At 41.1% G+C, this 21,745-nt stretch overlaps 1 protein-coding gene across 2 annotated transcripts in view; it reads left to right on the forward strand.

Moving 5' to 3' along the window:
* Positions 1–21,745, forward strand: part of FGD3 (FYVE, RhoGEF and PH domain containing 3) — a 102,511-nt gene that overhangs the window by 42,288 nt on the left and 38,478 nt on the right. For both annotated transcript variants that reach the window (XM_069028071.1, XM_069028072.1), the window contains exons 2-4: positions 11,140–11,310; positions 14,498–14,666; positions 15,754–16,351. In XM_069028071.1, coding sequence (XP_068884172.1) covers positions 11,140–11,310; positions 14,498–14,666; positions 15,754–16,351 — 938 coding nt within the window. The remainder of the gene's footprint in view (positions 1–11,139; positions 11,311–14,497; positions 14,667–15,753; positions 16,352–21,745) is intronic.

The raw sequence follows: 21,745 nt of genomic DNA on the forward strand, positions 1-21,745 counted from the left end.
ATGGCTTTGGCTGCAGTAATTTGTTTGTAGAATAAATCTCTTTAGGTTTTTACGGTAATGGATTGCTCTGGTGTTGCAATTCCGGTGTTAAAGTAGTACAGATGTGAAGTCGCAGGTGTATTATTAGCCTGAAATAGATCTTTGACTTGTACAATCAGTGTAATTATAAATCAGGACTCTTTCATCATAATGAAAAACCTTTTACTTGTCAAGGGAAAAAGAAAAAAGCATGTCTGTGCTCGTCTAAGAGGAAAGTCTCAGGAATGCTAAATAAAGATTCTGCCTGCATCCCTTCATTGGGATCCAGTGTGTGCATCTTAGAGGTGATATAGACATCTGACGTCAGTGAGCGCTCTGAGGCTGTCAGGCAAAATGATAGCTTCAACTTGGGAAATCCATGGTGAAAATGCATTTATAGTTGCAGCTACACACTGCACCTCATGCTCAGCTGCCTTTGGCTGTTCTCTGAGGACACTGTATAGGGATCAGTTTTGTATGGAGTGTTCCCTTCTGGGAGACCAGGAGTAGTCCATGGATAAGCATCCCTGTATCCTGCAGGAAGCAGCCAGACTAAATCTGGCGATCAGAGCTAAACTGAGTTAACAACCAGAAACATGAGATGCAAAGTGAGTTTGAATGGGGGAGAGGCAGGAGGAGGAAAAGGTGTTGAAATGCTGCTACTGTGCTGAAGGACCCCACAGTGGTGGTGTGTGGGACTTGTCCTGTGCATCAGAGAAATGCCATTGCTTCTGCTGACCTAGCTAAAATGAGAAGGATGAGGGTAAAATTATGAGAAATACTTGGCTATAACTAAAATTTCCTTAGAAAGTGTTTAGTCTGTTTCAAGTGCTTACCTTAATTTTTACTCTGGGCATGTTATCTGCCCAGTACTCAATCCTGAACTCAAGAAAAAATTAGGGAGAAAGGCCCATTATCTTCTATCTGCAATGAATCCTTTTGCAAAAGAGAAAAGCAAAGCAAAACACAGTCTTACTAATTCATGGGTTCTGGGTTTCATGTTAGTTGTAATGAAGTACATGAATGAAAACCTAATTCTCCTTTCCCCTTCTAAATTAGGTACCTGCAACAACTTAAGATGGACTTTGATGTCTGGACCTTGGTATCTGCACCTTGGCCAATGCAGGAATTAAGTCTTGAAATCTACTGCTGAAGTTAAACTAGTTGCTGTGCATTTCAGCACGCAAAAGTAGGACAAGACTTGTATGCACCAAAGAGATGAGTCTGGCTGCGCATCCCTTCTTACCTTCTTTTCTCTAGTTCTCTATGAACAGCATTTGACAGCCTTGTGTGATGGTTGAATCTCCTGATGTGTGCTGTGAGCAGTGTTCTGGCAGGGCTTTTGTCACCTGCAATGTCAGGCTGGCTGACATCTGCCCCAGGCTCCTTCTCCTTTACTTTGTCACTCTTTATGCCTCAGCCTTTTCATGTCATCTAACCTGCTTTTCTTACTGGGTGGAAGAGTCTCAGGGGTTTTTCTCTTTTACCTTTGATCTTGGTGTCACAGAAAGTTACTGTGCTGATTAGTTTAGCCTAATTAAACTGTGCCATTTGGGGAGAAAAGTCAGCTAAATACTTCCTCCAGAAGAATGAGATTTTCAGAGCCTGTTTGTTACACTTTGTTAAATCATAAAAGTTTGTGACTGCCTTCTGTTTATGGGGATTTGATTTTCACTATCCCTTAATGTTTATTCTCTGTATGTCAATATGAAAAGCAGGCCAAGTGTAAATATTGAGAAGACTATAGCTAAATGCAGGAATTTGCTTACCAAAGAACAGTCTTCAGCACTAGATGGAGAGATTAAACATGTTTTTTCAAATTGGAAACCTGTTTCCTGGGTGCCTTGTGGGAATGTCACCAGAGGCTTGAAATCATAATGCCAAAGTTTGGGACCGGATCTGTAAGATATGCCCGAATTCTGAGGTATGATAGAAATGCTAATGCAAAAGTTACTGGTGGGCACCTGTGTCCAAGTAAACTGAGAGATGAAATCTAAGGCCAGACTGGTACTCTCCAGAGGGATACAAATATGAACAAAATAAAAAAGAATAACTTTGGTACAAGTTTGTCACAGAACAGCATGAAAGAACTTGAGAGTTACCACTTAGGTGGGTGTCAGTCTCTTCTCCCAGGTAGCAAGTGACAGGATGAGATGAAACAGCCTCAAATTGTGCCAGGGGAGGTTTAGGTTGGATATTAGGGAAAATTTCCTCACTGAAAAGGTGGTCAAGCCTGGCACAGGCTGCCCAGGACAGTGGTCGAGTGTTCAAAAATGTGTGGAGGTGACACCTGGGGGACATGGTTTGTGGTGAACATGCAGGTGGTGAGGGGATTGATGGTTCAACCTGGTGATATTAGAGATCTTTTCCAATCTTAACCATTCTATGATTCTGTGATACTGTGGAGAAGCACACAACCTTGATATTGGTTCAGGACATTGTAGTTCGTTATCTGTGTAGTTCGTTATCATAGCAGCACTACAGACACAGATCTAGAAATTACAATATTTGTGTTAAAACACATGAGAGAACGTATATGACTACTTAAAAAAATCCCCCAAGCCCCCCAAAATCCATCAGTCCTCATCCATACTTCAGCAGAGTTCAAATTATAAGCACTTAGAAGTTATTAGCAAGGAAATAATTATATGTGGAGTTTTCCACTCTTGGGATTTGCATCTGTCCAGTGCTTTGATAACAGTGATGCACAGCAAGGAGCTGCTTCCCCCCCAGTCCCTCCTTCTCTGCAGGAGGTGGTAAGCCTGGACTTGTCCCTGGACTGTCAGCCTGGTTGAGCTGGGTGCCTTCCTACAAAGAGGTTTCAGTACAACCCTACAGTGTGGGGCTGACTCCTGTGGCTGAAGGGAGCTGGGGCTGTGCAGCAGACAGCGTGTCCTCAGTGTCCATGTGGATGCTAACAGAGGGCTCAGTTAAAACACAGTAGAAACACAAGAGCTTTTTGTTTAACTTTGTACTAACAACCTCAGGAGCTGAAGGTAAGTGCTTGCTAACTGCAGTACCACATCCTGTTTCATACAGGAAAAAAAAATTTTTGTTTTGGGGCTTTATTGTGCCTGATGTTAGTCCTGGGGGAGAATATATTCTGTGGTGCTTTACTTTGTTTTTTCTCATTTTCCTTTTGAGTGAATTTATTCTGTTCTCAGTATGGCTTTTCTGGTTGTTTCTTCCACTCCTCAGGCCTCCTTGGAATCACCAGGGTTGGAAGCTGGTCCTTCTTCCCATTCAGCTGATGTGTTTTTCCCCTTGATTCATTTTTGGCAAGAATTTGCCAAATATTTGAAATAAAAACAAAATAAGAAATACCACTTTTCTTCTTTGCTAGGGAAAGATGACCTTTCATACAGTTAATGACAGATTCTGGTTTTTTGTCCTGGAAGGGAGTTTAAATTTTCTCTGTTAGTGGCATGTTGAGTTGATCCTGTATTACATCTCAACAGATGTTACCATTGCCACTTTGGTGGAAGCGGCATATTTGACTGGCCTTGGAAGGATCCTTGCTTTGTGCTGTCTGTGGGGGATGTGGTGGCCAGCTGTACTCAGGGCAACATAAAAAGCCTGAAACTAGAAGTGAATGCCTGCTTGATTTTTTTGTCTGTTTTTTTTTCCTTGCCCCAGTGTAAGGTTGTATGTAATGACTTTTGACCGGTAGGATTTCTGAGACATGCTTGCATTTTTGCCTTTTCTTTACCTTGTCTTTGGGTAAGTATGAAGATCTTGGCAGGGATTTGGTTTACACATCTGTGTTAAGTAGTGCTGTAATACAGAATTAGGTGTTGAAGCTCCTCATTTCTGTCACTCAGAAATCTTCTCCTGACCACTGTAATTATATAAATATAGAGTAAACATTTAAGAATCACTTTTATAGCCAGTTTTAATAGCAGTTTGCCAGCTAACCTGTGTCTAAGGGAAAGGCCCTAGTGCCCAAGCTGCCCCTGCAATGGTAGGGGGTCAGAGAGCCTGTTCTGACAATGCATTCCTGCTTCATGTAGAACTAACTGTGCCAGCAGTGCTTCTGGCTGGACAAATGTGGGTCTGGAGTGTGAGGTTTTTTCATTTACATGCAGGATAGAAAATGAGGACTGTGCTGTAGTACCCTGTCTGGGGAGCATTGAGTGGGACAAGGAGTGTTTTATTGTTGTGAGGGAAGGGCTGATGTAGGTCTGTTGAAAAGCTAATTCTTTAAATGAAAGTATACCAGATTAAATGAGTAATTAAAATTCTGTAATGATATCTTTAAAGCAGTTGTGGGGAAATCCCTGGCTGCAGGATCAAATGTGAAATGTCCCAGAGGCAGAGGAGTGTTGGAATAGCATTGCACAGTTACCTGAATTAGGTGCTGTTCCACATAGGGCAATAAAAATAAGATTGCAATGACACATACAGAAACTGCACTGAAATGAGTGTGTAAAAGAGGTGTTTACTAATTGTATGTAAAAACCTGCTCGAGAAGAACAGAAGTCAGAGCTGAAAACTCCTTTCTCCAGGATATGTCTGTTGTGATTCAGATGATGAGAGACGTGAGGTGTTTGTCAGTGCTGGTAAAGCACAGCCTTTATTAGGATTACCTTGCAGGTGTGTACCTTAGGAGAATCTAATGAGAATAAAGGTAGGGTATCTTGATGCAGGTTTATGGAAGATACAATGTTAATGATGTTCAGTAGTGACACTCAAGATGCTACAGAAACATCTGTTACCGAAAGCATCCTCATCTAAGGCATTTAAAATTAGTCAGAACAGGATAAAAGTACACCAAATCCCAAAATCCCAAATCCTACTGTTATAGGGAATCTATTGGTCCTTCTTGTGCTTTATATGCACATTTTTTTTTAATTTTAGCTATGTGGTTCTTTCTGTGAAAAACTCTTTTTTTTGTGTCTGTATTTCTGTGGTGGAATGAGGTGGACGGAATATACCAAATTTCTGGCAGCCCTGCTCAGACTGAGCGATTTGGCATGGTTTGCCAGCATTGTGTTTTTTTGTAAGAACCCAAAGCAGCAGCTCCTCTGTGGATCCTCAGAGATGGAGTCTGCCCTGAAATGCAGCGTTTATACAAAAATTTTAGATTTTGCTTTGTCCTTTATCGTTTCCCATGGAGATTCTGATAGGAGACCAGGATAGGGGAAGAAGCAGCTTTGAACATTTTCAAGACATTTGATGTAAAACTTTTAACAAACTCCATCCCTTGCTGGTGGAGTTGCATTTATTGTCACTTTTATGGTTTCTCATTTCCCTTCTCAGACTGTGAAGCAGACTGAGAGTTTGCGTGCTGAGAACTGTGTTTTTGTTGGTTTCCGTGACGTTACTGCTGTTACTGACTGTTCTTGCATTAATATCGAACTGTATCTAAGCAAAAAGCTCTATAAAAATATGAAGGAGGCCTACAAGAGAGCTGGAGAGGGACTTTTTACAAAGGTATGTAGTGATAGAACAAGGGGGAATGGCTTTGAACTAAAAGCGCTCAGATTTAGGTTGGATATTAGGAAGAAATTCTTCTCTGTGAGGTTGGTGAAGTCCTGGCACAGGCTGCCTGGAGAAGCTCTGGCTGTTCCATCCCTGGAAGTTTCCAAGACCAGGTTGGATGGGACTCTGAGCAACCTGGTCTAGTGGAAGGAGGTTGGAAGAAGATGGTGTTTGTCTAAGGTTCCTTCTACTCCAAACCATTCAGAGAATCTATGATTCCATGATCTAGCTTTCTCTTTTCTATTTCAGAAAGAGTCAGGCTTCTAAACCATCCACATCCTTTGTATTGCCGTTCAGATGGTTTGAAACTCAAACCCAGCAGTAATCTCCTGTGACTTGTGCTTAGCACAGCTCCTCCACTGGCATTTGCCACGTTTATATGCTTTGACTCACCAACCGCAGTGGTGGTCGGAAGTGAACTGGGGGAGGTCAGTTCCTGTGAACATGGCGTTTAACCCATGAAATGAAAGCTGCAGCAGGAGCTGTTCTTCCTTCTTTTTGGTTGTCTTAGATCATAAGCAAGTAAGAAAAAATATGTGAACTGCTCAAGCACAAGTAAGTGATACGCCTCTCTTTTGGTGGGGAATCGCAGTCCATGCCAGATTCTTGCTTGCTTTGAAACATAATGTTTGCTTGATTGCATCTGTTTCTTAAAGCTTATGGCGATGGCTTTGCTGTCACTCTTTTTTTGCTGAATGTAATGTTTTGGAAGGCCAGAAAAATGTAAGCTAATTGTTGTCAGTGTCACTGAGCTGGGTTTTATAGCAGGGCTGTACAGCCCCACCACACACTGCCTTACACCCCTGCCGAGGTCTCAGCTGGGCCATGGACAGGAGGAAGAGGTGAGCTTTAAGTGGGTTTGAGGAAAATACTGGAGTTAATAAAGCAGCACAAGAGGAAGAAATAGGGTATACCTGGTAGCAGAGTGGGAAAGGCTTTGTGCTCCTTGCTGAGCAGAAAGAGCGGGCTGGGAGCTAGTCTAGGGTAGGGCAAGGTGTGAAACAGCCAAAGGAGCTGTAGGCTTGCTTTGTTTCAGGGGAATACTGCAAAATCTCTTCCTCTAACAGAGGGCTAGAGGAGAAGTCCTGTGGGTTGGCTAATGTAGGATGTGCCAAACCCAGGGACTGTAATAACATTTCAGGTTCTTGCTGCTATCACAGACCTAAAAGGTATTTTTTTATTTTAAACTGGGGTTATTTTTGAACATAGCTACATAGGGACTGAGTGCCAAATACAAGATCCTTACCTGGCTTGTGTGTTGGTAGAAAACCCTGAGATCTGGAGTTTAACCACTTGGGCTCAACTGGTCTCTTTACTGCTAAACTTAGTGGAGCACCCAAAATCCTTGTATTTTATCTTAGTCTACTAGAAAAATGTATTTGTAGCCTTCAAGTTTGTGACTGCGTCTAAGGGAAATATTTCAAAAATACAGACTTTCTTCTGGGTGCAGTTAGTGAGGATAAGAGGAGACACTCAAGAAAGTTCTCTGTGCCATGATGTTCCTGGTGGCTTTGAATTCTGTTAGAAAAACTGACGTTACTTTTCCAATTTAGTGAAAATACAAATTGTAGCTCAACTGAGGCATTTCAGAAGTTTTGTTTAAGTTTTGCCTTAGCTAAAGCCTAAAATACCTATTATTTTATTAAAATAATACAAAAAAATTACCTCTGAAAAGAATAATCTGGGTCCTCTTTGCTTGGATTGGTTTTGAACAGAGGAGTTATAAGCATCATTGTTCATGTGAGTAGAATTACAAGCCAGACATGAAATACTTGAGTTTAAATATATTAGAAGCACAAGGAGTGCACAGAGTAAACCTGAATCTTAGGGCAGGATTTTATGAGTTTGGAAGTGCATGCTCAGGTTTTTGGAGTGCCTGCTGTGAGCACCTGGGAGGTACTGGCACACTCCACAATACTGTGACCAGTGGGTCCATACGTAATACAACAAATGCTAACATCAAACTCGTTTCCAACCCACTCTGGGCAGCTCTGTTGTTAACTCTTTGTGCCTCACTTTGGGCAAATAAGGCTGCTGTGGTATAGGACTGGTCTTCCCCATTTTAGTGTTCCACTGAAACACTCCATGTGTCGCTTGCTCACTCTACCGTCCCCCTCTCCCTCCCCTTTGGTGGCTGGAGAGGAGAATTGGAGGAAAAAAAGTAAAGATCAGGAGTTGAGATAAGAGCAGCTTACTAGAAACAGCAATGAAATAAGAAACAAAGAGTAACGGCAAGAATATTAATAACAGAGGGTACAAGAGAGGTGAATGATTCATGCACGAGCACTCGCCCTGTGGAAACTGGCAAAACCCCAACCACCCACCAGGGTACCCGAACTGAAAGTGGCCTCTTCCCCTCGGTATGGAATAGCCTCCAGGTCTCGGCCATGCCCCTCCTGGCTACTGCAACCATTAACCCTGTCCTGGCCGCAGCCAGGACACTGGTCTAGGAAGAGTTTTCCTTCTCCAACACTGGACCAAAACTCAAGGAGGAGGCAGTTCTTTGTTGAGTCCTGCAGGTTTGGTGGGTGCCAGAGAGCAGGCAATGGGGGCCCATCACCTGCTCCCACTTCTGGAAACATGTGGCAGAACCAGATGTCTTGGGAGTGATTACCTGGATCTTACTTATGCTGTCCCTCTCATTTCCCATTCCCAGTAGCACCTGTAATGCACTTGGCAAACTGGGTTTTACTTTCAGATAGTTTCATGTGAAATAATCCAGTAAATCTTGTTTTCACAAGTCATTTTATAGGACTTTAAAAATATGTAAGGAATTTTTGACTTCTGCGCAAAAGCAGTCCTTAAGGGCCACATCAAAGATGAAGAGAGAGAACCAGCTTGGTTTAAATTAAATAAAAAGAATGGAAGCCACTTCTGTGCTTCACCCCTGCATATTATTCTTGATTTAGGGCCAGCACTACACTTGATGTGTAAGGCACTTGTGTCTTTCCAAGTTCCTCTTCTTTCCTGGTGCTTATCAATTTTATTTTCTGCCTTGCGCCCTTTGGATACTTTGGATCCTCTTGGTTAATGGGAAGTAGCATAAGACCTCATGAAGTATTTGCTCTGCAAATGCCTCTGAGCACAAGTCCTAAAACATTCAGAGCCAAATTTTGGGCAAGATGGATGTGTTGGTTGAGTAATTACTAGTGGAGGATCCTGTGCCATGATTGTTTGACAGAATTACGCAGTAGAAGAAAAAAATTAATGTCTGAATTTATAAAATAAAGGTCAAAACACTCTTATTTGCAGTACTGTAAGTAGCTTGTTAGAGGTTTTAACCTAGACAAAAGAGGTGTCTGGTGGGACCACACATTTGAAACTAATGAAGGAGCCACTAGCTCTTGTTTTCAGTAAAAAAAGTAAGGTGGTTGGGCCTGCATTCACAACGATGAATCCCAGGAGGAAAGAAAAAGGAATTGGGTTTTAATTCCTTTTGAAACTTCACAAAACTATACCAACAGGCTAGTCCTTTTTTGTGGCAGTGGTTGAAGAAGAATGGGGAATTCTTAGGGTAACTGGTACCTTACCCAAAGTCAGCACAGGGTAGCTTAAGATGATCAGCTAGGGATCCGCCAGGAATGTGGTGCTTGAGGGCAGGAGAAGCTGTGGCTCTCCTCCTTCAGCTGCTGTGGGGGACTGTGGACATGTCTGGCATCTACCAGGACTTCAGTGCTTTGCCAGAGCTGACACTGCTGCCATGCTTGTGTCATCAAACAACATAGCATGGGTTAGAGGGGTCTTCTAATACTTTCTAGAGCTGTGGTAGGTGCAGAGATTTGTCCACTGAGGAATTGGATCACTGAAACAATTTTTGAGAAAATACAACATTGCTAGATTGCATTCCAGTCACACGATGGTGAATACCTGCTGAAATATTGAGCTCTGTTTTCTGCATGCTGCCCTTTTAATTTTCTCAAATTCAGGCTTTTCCCTTGTGCACTCTTTTAATTTCTGGCTGTGTTGAGCTACTGTTCATAAGGAAGAAGTCCTAGTCCTTCCCCTTAAAATCTGGCCTGTGGCAGCACTGCTGCTGTCACAGGGAGGTTTTGGCACCCAGAGTCAAGCCATCAGTGCAAATTCTATCAGTCATGATGTATTTGCAATAATCTATTAATCTGCTCTAACAATCTTTTCTGTTTTCACAGCATTTTTCTGGTCAGTGAAATTATATTTGAATAGAACCTAGTACTTATAATTTCCTGTTTTTAGCTGGAAGGATGTTTTAATAGCTGGTCTCAAATCTGCTGAAAAGAAGATTTTTGTGGTAGAAATGCTAATGAAGCTTCAACCAGCAGCAACTGGCAGCCATATATGGGGAATTCAGGGATTGTATATTTGGGTGGCAGAGATCAGTAAGTAGATTTGTGCTATCTGAATCTATTTTGACAACAAAATCTGCAGTCTGCATGGCTCAGACTCCAGGGGCTTTATTCAAAAGGTCACATCCTGATTTAATACCATTAATACAAATCCAGGATAATTTAGTTGATGTGAATGAGAGTGCTTTTCATTTCAGGTTTTTGATCTTGATAGGAATCTGGCTGAAAGTAGGTTGCACTTTTGAAGCTAAAGCCATGTTTTTGAAGACATCACAGAAAGGCAAAGACTGGTTTTTCACCTTTAGGTGAATCCTTTCTATGTGATGCAGGCTACCCTCCACTCTAGTGAGATTCTGATAAATTCAGCTAGTCCATTTTAAGACAGTAATAGGGAAAGAATGTTTGTCATGTTTTCTTTGCCCTTTTTTAGTGCATTTATGTTCAAATTTCTAAATTTGTTGTGTTTTTCATTTCTGAGTGCTACCAGAAGCCTATATATTCTTATGCTCATATACAGCAATTTTAAACCACATTCCTTTTTAAACTCTTTTTTTAACCTTCTCATGACATACTAGTAAAGCTGATGTGAGGGTTTCATGTAGGCTTGCCACAAGTCCAAAAAAACTCCAAATCAAATACTGCAGGATCCGTGATAGTTTGTTTTCTGAGTCCCCACAGAAGTGAATCAACAATGTTAAACTAAAGACCAACAATCATTATTAATCACTTCTTTCTTTGTGTTGACACTAGATTGTATCTTAATGGCGTCTTCTAGACCAGAGTGTTTTGCAGGCATGTTAATATTTTATATAAGGAGGAGTAATAAATAGGGATAAAATACAACTTGAGTGATTAAATCCAAAGAAATGGCACTTGAACCATCCCCACCACATGGAACACGTTTCTAAATCACCCTAATTTAGTTGTACTTTACCAGGTAACACGATGTTATATGCTATAGCACTTGTGTCTCTGTTTGGAGAAACCCTCTTGAAGTGGTTTTTAACTTTTATATTTGCTCTTTTATTTTGGGTGTCTGTAGTAAAGAAGTAAATAATTAGTTGAAGACAGAATGGCTGAAATTCTGCCTATCTTACCAGTCAGGCAGTTTAACAGGATTATTAAGGCTGGATATATTGGTTGTAATCACTTGTGAGTGGCTGGTTTTGAGTAATAACTGTGAATGGCTCACCCCTCTTATACCCCCCTTCCCTTCCTCAGGAACTTTAATGGGTGACATACCTCCAGAAGTAGCACAAATTTTCTTCAGGATCAATAGAACAAGATAAATACTAACTTCTTTCCCTCCTTCCCTCAGGTTGCCCGTGCTCTCCTTTCCAAATCAAATGTAACATTGATGCCAGTCCAGTGTTGGAAGCATGTGGGGAACTGCAGCACATCAGCTCAGCGCAATGTCTCCATCAGGCTGGAAGGAAACCCAAAACCAAAACTGCACTGGCCAAAATGCATCCTCTGCAGAAACCCCAAGGCAAGTGGCTTTGTCCTCCTAGAAATTGTACAGGCTTCTATCGCACAGAAAGTGTAATATTTTAAAATTACTGTTTCAATTTGAGTCACAGCAAAATAGTTACTTTTACATTGTAATGTATAGCTGGTAAGGTTTTATTATCTTCATTTTCCAATGTTAGATAGCCACTTAGAGAAGCCTTCCAGAAGAAATTGATTCAGCAATAACCAATTACATGTCACTTTATATTGCCTGTCCTGTCATTATACCTCATGCAGCTGTGAAGTGTAAGTTGGATTTAACAATATTGTTTACATTGTTGATAATTTTTTAAAAAAGTAATTTAGGTAATAATATCTTATTGTTTAAACCTGGTCTGTTTTCCATACGTTGTAAGAACTATGTATGGCAACAGGAAATGCCTAAATGGAACAAATGTATTTTGAAAATATGAAATAGAAGCTAAACCAATCATGTGTAGGCTGTGGTACTTCCAGAGAGCTGCCAGCTAATAGTCAAACAGGTGGCAATCCCAAAGTATGATGGAAGAGGAGCCAGGAAGAAGCATGTTCCAGCTGGTCTCCAGATGTTCTTCTGGTCTCCCCAGGCTTCTGAATTCTACAGAAAAGACTGCAGCAAATTTCTTGAAAGAGTATAAATTGTTTTCATGTTTCTTCATCAGTGAAATCACATGTGGTCTCTGTAATGCCAGTTGGCCAAATGCCCTACGCTCACCACCCTGTGCTTTGTAGAATTGATTACACTTATGTATGTAATGGGTGCTTGCCTCAAGGGATTTGGGGATGCAAAAAGCATGGAGTTTGAGAGGTTTTTGGAACAAAAAAAGCTAAGAAGATCCAGAAGCTTATTATCAAGAAGATACTAAGTTCATAAATTGAAATGTTTAGAAGATATGGGTCCATGTGATAGATGGTCATTGTCATCTGAAAAAGAAGGTATTTTAGTGTTGTACACACTGAGATGTTGCACCACCACCCCCTCCCAATTATAGTATCTGTACAAAAGCAATTCAACCTTAAACAACAACAAAGAAAGCATTGTATTTTCTGCTTCTGGAAGTAAACCTTAAACATTAAATTAATATACTACTTCATGCTTGAAACATCTCACAAGGTCTGTACCTTTATGGAGCTTTCACCTCGAGGTCTTGGTAGCTCAAGTTTAATTAGTGGTTGTTCCTTGAATGGTGTTTGCCTCCATGCTGATGTCTCTATTTCTCAACATTACTTCAGTAAGTAAAAATTCAGAATTAATAAAAATATTTTCCTGCTTCCCTTTGGTCCAGTGCAGAGTGTGTTGTCTGAGGTGATTCAGATGAATCCACTAACAGGAAAGACATCAAATGTTTACATGGACAGCAGTGACACCCAGTGTAAATGCTTTGATATTATTGTAAAACCTTTAGGTGTTATGGACCAGGGCCAACTCTGAAGGTCTGATGGGGTATGTGGGGTAGGTTCTGACATGTCTGCCTGCTGCACTATGCACCTTCTGTAAGGAGCACAGAGCTTGTCTTTGGCTAGATGAGCCGGATGGCTTTGTGGATACTTGTTTTTAGGTTATTTTTTATTTTTACAAGGAGAAACATGGCCAGACACTCACTGGTCACATGGTGTGCACATGAAAACCTGGTGAACAAAACATAGATCTCCACCAGCCCATTTATATGCAAGAAGATTTTCTTTTCCTGCTTCCCTGTTATTCCTGCATAAGATGGGGCTTGTTAGAGGTCTTTTCAAAATTGGACTTTAACACCTTTATTTTAAGATAGGAATTTCAGATGGTTTTGGAGACTAGGTAAATCTATCCTCTCATAGGAAGTGTCCTCTTAAAGCTCAGATCCTTAGAAAAATTGATTTTATTCTTTCACATTGAAATAAACTCAGTAATGTAGGGAGTTTAAAATCTGACCTATACTCAGAAATCCAAAATGCTTTAACAGCTCTTCATCACTGACCTCAGGAAATGTCTGTCTATGGACGACTATGGCAGCTGCCCATCTGCTGGAGCAGGGCAGACATCTGGGCTGATGTGGATCTTAGAAGAGATGCAGAGCCTTCTGCAAGGAAGGGACAATTGGAGTTGACTTTTTGGGTGCTTACGCCTCTGTTTATCCTCCTAAAGCAAGTAACCCTGGAATTACATTCAGAACAGTTGCTAACTCAAGCCCCATTACAATGCTGATCACATGTGCAAAATGGATTATCAAAGTCAGAAATGGTTGAAAGAAACTGTTCTCGAAAATGTTTTTTAATACAACGTGTAGTTAGAATTTCCTCATTTAGCATGTCAACTCATTGGATAGTCTAGACTGGCAGTGCTACTCCAAGCAGTGTGTGCTTTGGGAACAATCCCACAATTGGTTTTCCTGCCTTCCAGTGTCATTTCTGCCTATGGGAGTTGCATGAGTTACTGCCTGTGTATGATAAATCATTTACTCTGCAATCAATGGAAGATCTGAATAAATTTTTTTAAAAGACATTACATTTTAATGCCGTTTTTTCTAAATACTGTGTTAAACTTTGTACCTTGGCCTCCTTGTGAGTCCTGAAGCGGAATGTGAGTGTTCTTACAATACTTGTTTTATTTATATCATATGCAATGCAGCATAGGACCAAAAGAGGAAGGAAATTCGTGAAGACTGCTACACCACAGAAGAGAGGGGGGAGGGTGAATGAGAGGAAGAAAAGCTGTTATGTTCTGCCTGTGGCGTTTTTGACCAAGCAAACATAAGGCACTGAAATGCATGCTGGGTTGGGTTTTGATGGTTTGTTTTGGGATGTGGTTCATTCCTCTACCTTTTTTTTCCCCAGTATAAGAGATTCAATGGGGCACCAGCATTTTGAGAAGTCATGGAAGGGGAAACTCATTAGTGTGATTGAGATGGCAAGCAAACTTGCAAACTGAAGTGTAAGCTGTGCATCCTGTTTAGTAACGAGGAAGCGGTGCAGTGCTGCAAGCTGCTCGGTTTGTTAGCACAGCTAAGCCAGCTGTAGAAACACAAAATAGAAACGTGTCGTTTTTCTTTAGCAGCTTGCTTTGCTGTAAGCAATCCTTCAGGACTGCACCTGTGCTGTTTATAAAAAATGGGGAAAGAATGCATATCTCTTGGTCTGGATTTTTTTTCCAGTTTAGAATAAAGAAGATGGAGATTTATCCTCCTGTTTTTTCCCTTCTCTTTCATTAGTACCTCCTAAGCCTGTCCATCTCAAACCTGGTCAGGAAAGAATTCCTCCTGCACCGTCTCGGCCTTTGCCAGCTGATCCCAAGTCTTCAAGGAGCTTAGCACCTGGAGAGGAAGAAATACCAGTATCAGCAGGAGTCAACACGCTCATTGAGAAATTTGAAAGTATTAGGTAAATATGGCTTTGTGAGATTTGGTCTCATCTCCCTTTCCTGCATTTTTAACTTAGAATATAATAGTAGAAAACATTAACTGTAATGATCACATAGAAAATCCTCTTGGGATGTTTTCTACTGGAAGTGCAAAGCTTCACTGAGGACAAAGTGTCTTTCTAAAAGCTGTGAATTTTAGTTTGTTGAATACAGTTGTGCTTAAGGAGCTTAAGACCTGCTAAATTTGGTAAGATTCTAAAAGAGGCAAGTAACCCACAGTCTGCTTTCTGTAAGCTAGTTTGATGTGGGAATTGCATCATAGGAACTTGATAGTTGTATGAAATAATTGAGTTTTCTGTCTAAGACATAATAAACATCAGATCTTGCTTCTTGGAGGCAGAGAAGGGCATAGTGTACTGTGAAACAGTGTTGTGTAGAACAGCAGCTGTTCTGAAACTTTGTATATGAAAGACCCTAAACTGGATAAAATATATGTATTTTGCTGTAAAACCAGCTCATTTTACAAACACGTGAAAACTTTCCCTGAAGAATAAATCTGCCAGATGGAGCTAAGTGATGGGTTGTTTGTTGTTTTGTCCACAAAGAGGGAGATGGAGACGGGCACCATACTGTGCCTTGGAGTGTGTTATCACCTGGGTGAACCTGGTGTCTTTCAAAGAGGAAAAGTAGTGCCTTCCCATGCTTCAGTACACCCTCTCTGACAGAAAATACCTTGTCCCAAAGGCTTGGTTCTGTTGAATAGTGAGAGTTCCTGTTTAAACAGGCCCAGAACCAGCTCCTTCTTTTTAAAGGCTATTCCTTCTTCTCCAAACCCTCAAACCAGACTGTTCTTCAAGGTGACATGGGAAGCACTAAAGGCCCAGGATTCTGGTGGTACCATTTCAGTAGACTGTATGGGTGATTTTTTTTGTTCGATGCTGTTGGGTGATCATTATTATTGCAATGTGTGCACACTCTTGCCTCCTGGGGTTGTCTGTGGGGTGCAAGAAATACAACTTGAATCAAATGACAGTCAGACCCTCTCTTTCAGGGCACTCATGAAACCTGAGTGTTAATATGACTGTGGTGCTTTCTCTTCACCCACAGGCAACCTGTTCATGTTCTTCAAAGAAACCAGCTAAATTTAGCTCTTAAGATGGAGCCTGTCCTGGACTCATCCAAGCAGACAAGCTCATGTGACTGTGACACAGCGGCTTCCAGTGGCTCTTCCACAAATGACAAAACTGAACTGGATGAAGCTGAGCCCAACATACCATGCAGCATGGATCTAACTAACACAGACATAATGAAAATTAAAGAGCTGAGCATAGGTGATAACAAAAGCCATGAAGACTGTACTGCTGTGGCTGTGAGCAAAGAGCCTGAAGAGGAGCTTGGCAACAAAGACTCAACTGCAGAACTGAACGGGAATGGTAAAATTCCCAACAGAGACAGTGGCATTGACAGTCCTTCTTGTAGCGTGGCCGGGGAAACGTTCCCCAGTGAAGAAGGGGCAGAGCAGAAGAAGCCCAGCATGGCTGGGAACCCAGGAGAGGCAGAACCTGACAGAAAGGGCACCAAGCCTTCCTCTGCGGAGCAGAAGAGAGACTCCACACAGGATGAGGACAGTGACATTGATGAAGGAAGCAGTGAGGAGCAAGAGATAGCAGAAGTGCCAAAGTTAGAGTATTTGGATGTAAACAAGGTAAGGGAGTTGGTTCATTGCTATCAAGTGCTCGGAAACCAGTTCCTGACACTTGCAAGAGGTCTCTTGCGTCCTTTTCATACGTTGTTTGGATTATTTGTTTGATTGGTTTTTCATCAAAGGATCATGATAGTCAGTATCATTTCCTGCTTTATGAAGGCCCTAACTTGCTCCTGACCTAGATAGTTTTTTTAGAAATGTTCCCATCTTGCTTTGAAAGGTCTCATATAAGAGAATCCATCACAGCCAGAGGTAAGCTGCTAAAATTCATATACTTTTGTAGGTCAAGACTCCCACCTCGTATTTGTTGTTTGGGTTTGTCTAGGTTCAGCTTGTTAGAGCACGTTGTTTTCCGTGGGGCTTTGTGTTATTCAGAGAGCTAATTGAATAGCGCATCCTGCAGGGTCAGGACCTTGCATCTGAGTAGAACAGGCACGATCAGAGTCTTGTCTCACACAAAATTTAGAGTGTTTTTTACAAAAACCTGTGCTTTTGTTGGTGTGACCACTTCTTGAGTGCAAAGAAGTTGTTTCAATGTCAAATTACTCTTCAGGAAACTGTAGCTAGAAAAGAGGGATTTCTTTGATTCTAGACTAATGTAGTCCAGGCCATTGTGTATTTGCAACAGCTATGCAAGATTACTGACAGATTCCTTTGTTATCAGTTTATCAAGACAGTTATTTTTAGAAACAGTGCTGTTAAAATGGATTAGATTTTTCCAGAAAAACAAAATGGAATATTGTAAAATATCTGCAAAATGTTCCACTTTTTGCAGTTTTTCTTTGGTGGGTCTTTTTGTTTGTATTTGGGGGTGTTTGGGTTTGTTTGGTTATTTTCCCCCCAAGCTATGATGACAGTAAAGTTAATAGATGGGATTTTTGTGTTTTAAAGAATATGATGAGCAGCTGCAGCTAATAGCTAGTGAAGTGCACTAGCGCTATAGCAAGTGAAGTGCAGCGTCCATACCTCAGTTTGTACAAATAGGGTGGTTCTGTTGAAATCACCAAGTATATAATGATTTGTGGCTGCCAAGAGCTTGTCCCTCGGGAAATGTGGACATTAGAATGCATTTCCTAGTTTCTAGGTCAATCAGCTGGTGACTATAAAAGAATGATGAAAATGGCATGCGGTAAGCGGTGTGCACAAAGTTCTGTACCTCAGAGCTTGACAAGAGTGTGTTTATACATACATACACACACTGTAACAGTCTTTGTTTTATAGTCATAAAGTGTATGTATATGCATGTGTGCAACTGAAATATTATTTAAAGGATATGTTGTTAGTTGTAACAGGCCAGCAAGAAGCCATAGAATCGTAGAATATCCTGAGTTGGAAGGAACCCATAAGGATCATCAAAGTCCAACTCCTGGAAAACAATATATTACATTAAAAAATCTTTAATCTGGTAATTAAATTTACAGTTTGGACTAGGAATACTGTATCAAACCAACTGTGACAACCCCAAGCTGAACATGATTGAGAAGTGCTTTGTTGACAAATACCAATATTTTGTAAGATATTGATGATTTGGTGGCTGGTTTTAAGTCTTGTTCCTTAGGTTAAGTGTCCACATAGTAGGAAATAAGGATGACAAAACACAAAGTTATGAGGTTGTAATTCTCTGGAGCTCACCTGTTGAATTTGTGAGAGAGGTATCTCCAGAAGAAGCTCGTTTGTTTTGGTTTTTTGTATTACCCTTCTTCCTGAGGTGCATTTATATGATACACTGCAGGTTTTCCCCTTGCAATTTGAGTTGATTTCCCCTTCCAAAAGGCAGTTTTGAGGATGACCAAGGTACACTAACTCACCTTGCTTTTGCAGCCGCATAGAGGAGGAAGGCTGAGAGAGCAGCTGCCTCTTCTTCAGTGTAAAGATTGTGCCCTCTTCTGGGGACATATTGGGTGAAGCCAATTTCTGTGTCAAGTGTCAACATAAAATCACAGAATCACTAAGGTTGGAAAAGATCTCCAAGATCATTGAGCCCAGCCACTACCCTAACACTGACAGATCCGTCACTACACTGTGTCCCTAAGCACCACATTTTCCTGTTTTTTGAACACTTACAGGGGTGGTGACTCCCTGGGCAGCTTCTTCCAATGCCCAAGAGACTTTTTCCTGATATTCAATCTAAACCTTCCCTGGCACAACTTGAGGTCATTTCCTGCTCCCCCCTTTGATTCCATTGCAGATTTGGGGCACTACAGACTCAGGGTTAGCGTGAAGGGCCATAGCTTCCAGCAAGCAGAGCTAATGTGATTCAAAGTTGACTTGTTCCATGGTTATTCTTAGGCTGGAATTTCACATCACCCTTGGCAAAATTGATAATTTTCCTGCTTGAAGGAAGAGAGGAGAGTTCAGTTGGCACCAGCTGCTGACTTGGGAGCTGGGGAGAGACCTCATCTCCTTCAGAAAGCCTTAAGTTGGGAGAGTCTTTTTCCTGCATTCCCCCTCGTACCCCTAGTACCAGGCTTTGCAGCTGCACCATGAAGGTAATCAGTGGTCTCATTAAATATGCAAGTTGTTATAGTTGGAGGAGGATGCATTAGTACAGCTGCAGAGTGCTTTAATGATGGCTCAGTAACTCCTAGGATATCAGGGTAAGTGAAGCTCATGAACAACTATTCTTTTCTACTTCAGATATATCTCCATCTTCCACCCAAGCTTTCACACAACCCATGGCTGGGGAAGGTACCCTTGCCTGACATGTGCTTGGTATTTTTTATTTAGTCTAGGTTTAGCTCTGCAGTGATGTGACATCCCTTAGGAGTCTGCAGCAGTCTAACAGGGCTCACTATTAGCACAAATTATGTTGTAAAATCTTGGGAGTGACTTACTGGGATTTCCAGTTATCTTTTATCAAAATGAAAATGAACAAGGGGAGTTTATTAGTTTTGATAAAGTCTTAGAAAATGTCAGGAAGTGATGCCCATTAACCTTGATGGTTACAAAGAAAAGAAGTGACAGGAAAGTGAGACTGAGGGACTGTCATGCTCCAAAGTCCCAAGACTTCTGCTGAGAAGCCTGAGAGACTGCGTAATGCTTCTGGGAGGGCTATCAGTGGTTCATAGCTTTTTATTTAGGTATTTTTTCACCAAGAGTAATATATGCTCATTTTTAATCACCAAAAAAATATTTTCTCCATCTGTCCTGCTGTGTAAATGTTAACAACAGAGTATTATATGGGTCTCATGCATTCACTGACACATACTTCCATTCTGCCTGTACGTGGCTGGAGTTTCACTTCTAATTTCATTGTCCAGTGTGTGTTGTAAAATTTGGCCTGCAGTCCTGCTACTCAGACCTTTGGGTGAGATTATCTCCATGTATATTCTGGAAAAAAGGTCTATAGGTCAATGTTTTAGTCATAATGCTGGTTGAAAAAATTCAGATATGCCATTGTCATCATCATGATATTTGGTTTAAATATCTTAAGGAAAATGAGATCTCAGTGCAACAAAGACAACCAAGCATATCATAGCTTTTCCATATTGTTTTCAGCATTGCTGAGTAGGAAGTGGTCTATAATCTTTCTGAGACTTTTTGTGTTCTTTGTAGGGCTGACTGGTGGGGTTTTCAAGCAAAACCGTGTGTGATTTAAGCTCTATCCCAGCAGTTATCTTGCAAGATTTGCTGAAAGCCCTGTGTGAGAGACATGCTGTCTGAATATAGTTGCACACACCCGTTGTATGAAAAATGGTTGCGGCAGGACATTGCCCAAGTTTTCTTGTGTTAAGCTTTGTATGTACTTAAAATTTTAGTTTCAAATTTGCTTTTTTTGTGACAGCCAGGTCAGTGTTTGCCTCCATGAATCCTTGGCTCAGCCACACCCCTGGGCACCCAGCTGGATTGTGGCCACTTAATTGCACAAAGCAGACCAGTGTGTGCCAATCTGTGCCTGTGACTGGGGTATTTGAGCTGCAAATGTATTCCAAGCGTGAATCTGACCTTCATGAGAAGCTGGTTCTGTTTGTTTTCAGGCTGTTGTTTCCTTTTATTTAAAATGTTTTATGGACAGTTGCAGCTGAAAATGGATTCTTGAATCTTCCACAAAGAAATGGAAGAGCATCATCCTGCTTTGAGCACTGCAGTGAACTTTCTGTGTTGTGAAGTCAACACCTCCCTCTTTGGTTTTCTCATCTTTCTTGTCACCCCACCAGCTCAACTGTTCCATCCAGCCTCTGCAGTAGATGTAAGGTTCTAGTGTATGACTGCACAGGAGATACTGTGGCAGTGACAAGCAGTCAGCCAGCAAGAGCACTGCGCAAAGCAGAGCATAATCTCAGTTTGCAAATCTATTTTACATTTCCTTCAGAAACATGGACCATGAAATATGCTGTTCCTAGTGAAATGAATGATGGCTCAGGCTTTGCTAAAGCTGCCCTGCCATGGCAAAAAATGAAGTTAGAAGAATGGGACTGCCTCACATTTAATTAATCTACAATTTAATTTAAAACATTATGCCCAATAAAAGGCAAATATGTTGCAAATTTGTCTGAGAAATGTGCCTATCTACCTCTCTGCCTAGCAGAGAGAGCAACTGAAGATAGAGTCACTCTGTAAAACTGAGCTCAAGCTGAGTCTATTCAACACTTGTGTGGTATTTAAGCAGATGTCCGCAAGTTTTTTTGAAATATAAACTGTATTACAGATGGTGAAGGTCAGGAGGTTAAAATGTGTGTGCACTATATAAAGATTTACTTCTGAGTACAAATGTATTTGGTTGGAAATAAGTATTTTTCCAATTCTGAATTCAAACAACTCAAAGGATGCTCTTGGTGGTTGGCATGCTAGCTGGTTACATCAGTGCCTTTCATTTGAGCGCTTCTTTGTGCCCAGCAAAACCAGCAGATAAATTCTTTATCAGTGAGTGATCCTTGTAGTTACTGGGTTTGACTGGCCAGCAGTGCACTTCAGTGTAAACTGTAATAAGATGTATTTGCTTGGAACAATTTCAAAACTTATTGTGCTGCGATTTTTTTTCTCTTCCCTTAAATATTAATACATATTGAACAGACCAGGATGTTGTGTAGCATGTTGAAAGATCTTAAAAGAATATTTGAATTGACTTGGAATAACTTGAGTGGCAGGGCAGACTAAGCCCATGTCAAAACTTCACTCATGTCATGTTTGCCTGTCTCCAGATTTGTGCCTAAAAAAGAGGGATTGCTTCAAAGGAAGTCTGATGTTTCTTCAAATAAAGAAAAGCTATTCACTTTCCTTCAATAATACTTACATCATGGATTTGTGGGTACTTCATGCCAAGTGACAGCTCATTCCATGTAGGATAACTGTGGATCTGATTTGTTTGAGTTCATGGCTCTCTTTGAAAAGCCTTTGAGGCTTTCAGTTGTACTGCAGTTTTTCTGAGTGTGTGTGGGGGATGGGAGGGTTTAA

The sequence above is a fragment of the Aphelocoma coerulescens genome, chromosome 12 (genome assembly GCF_041296385.1).
Source record: "Aphelocoma coerulescens isolate FSJ_1873_10779 chromosome 12, UR_Acoe_1.0, whole genome shotgun sequence".
Lineage (NCBI taxonomy): Eukaryota > Metazoa > Chordata > Aves > Passeriformes > Corvidae > Aphelocoma > Aphelocoma coerulescens.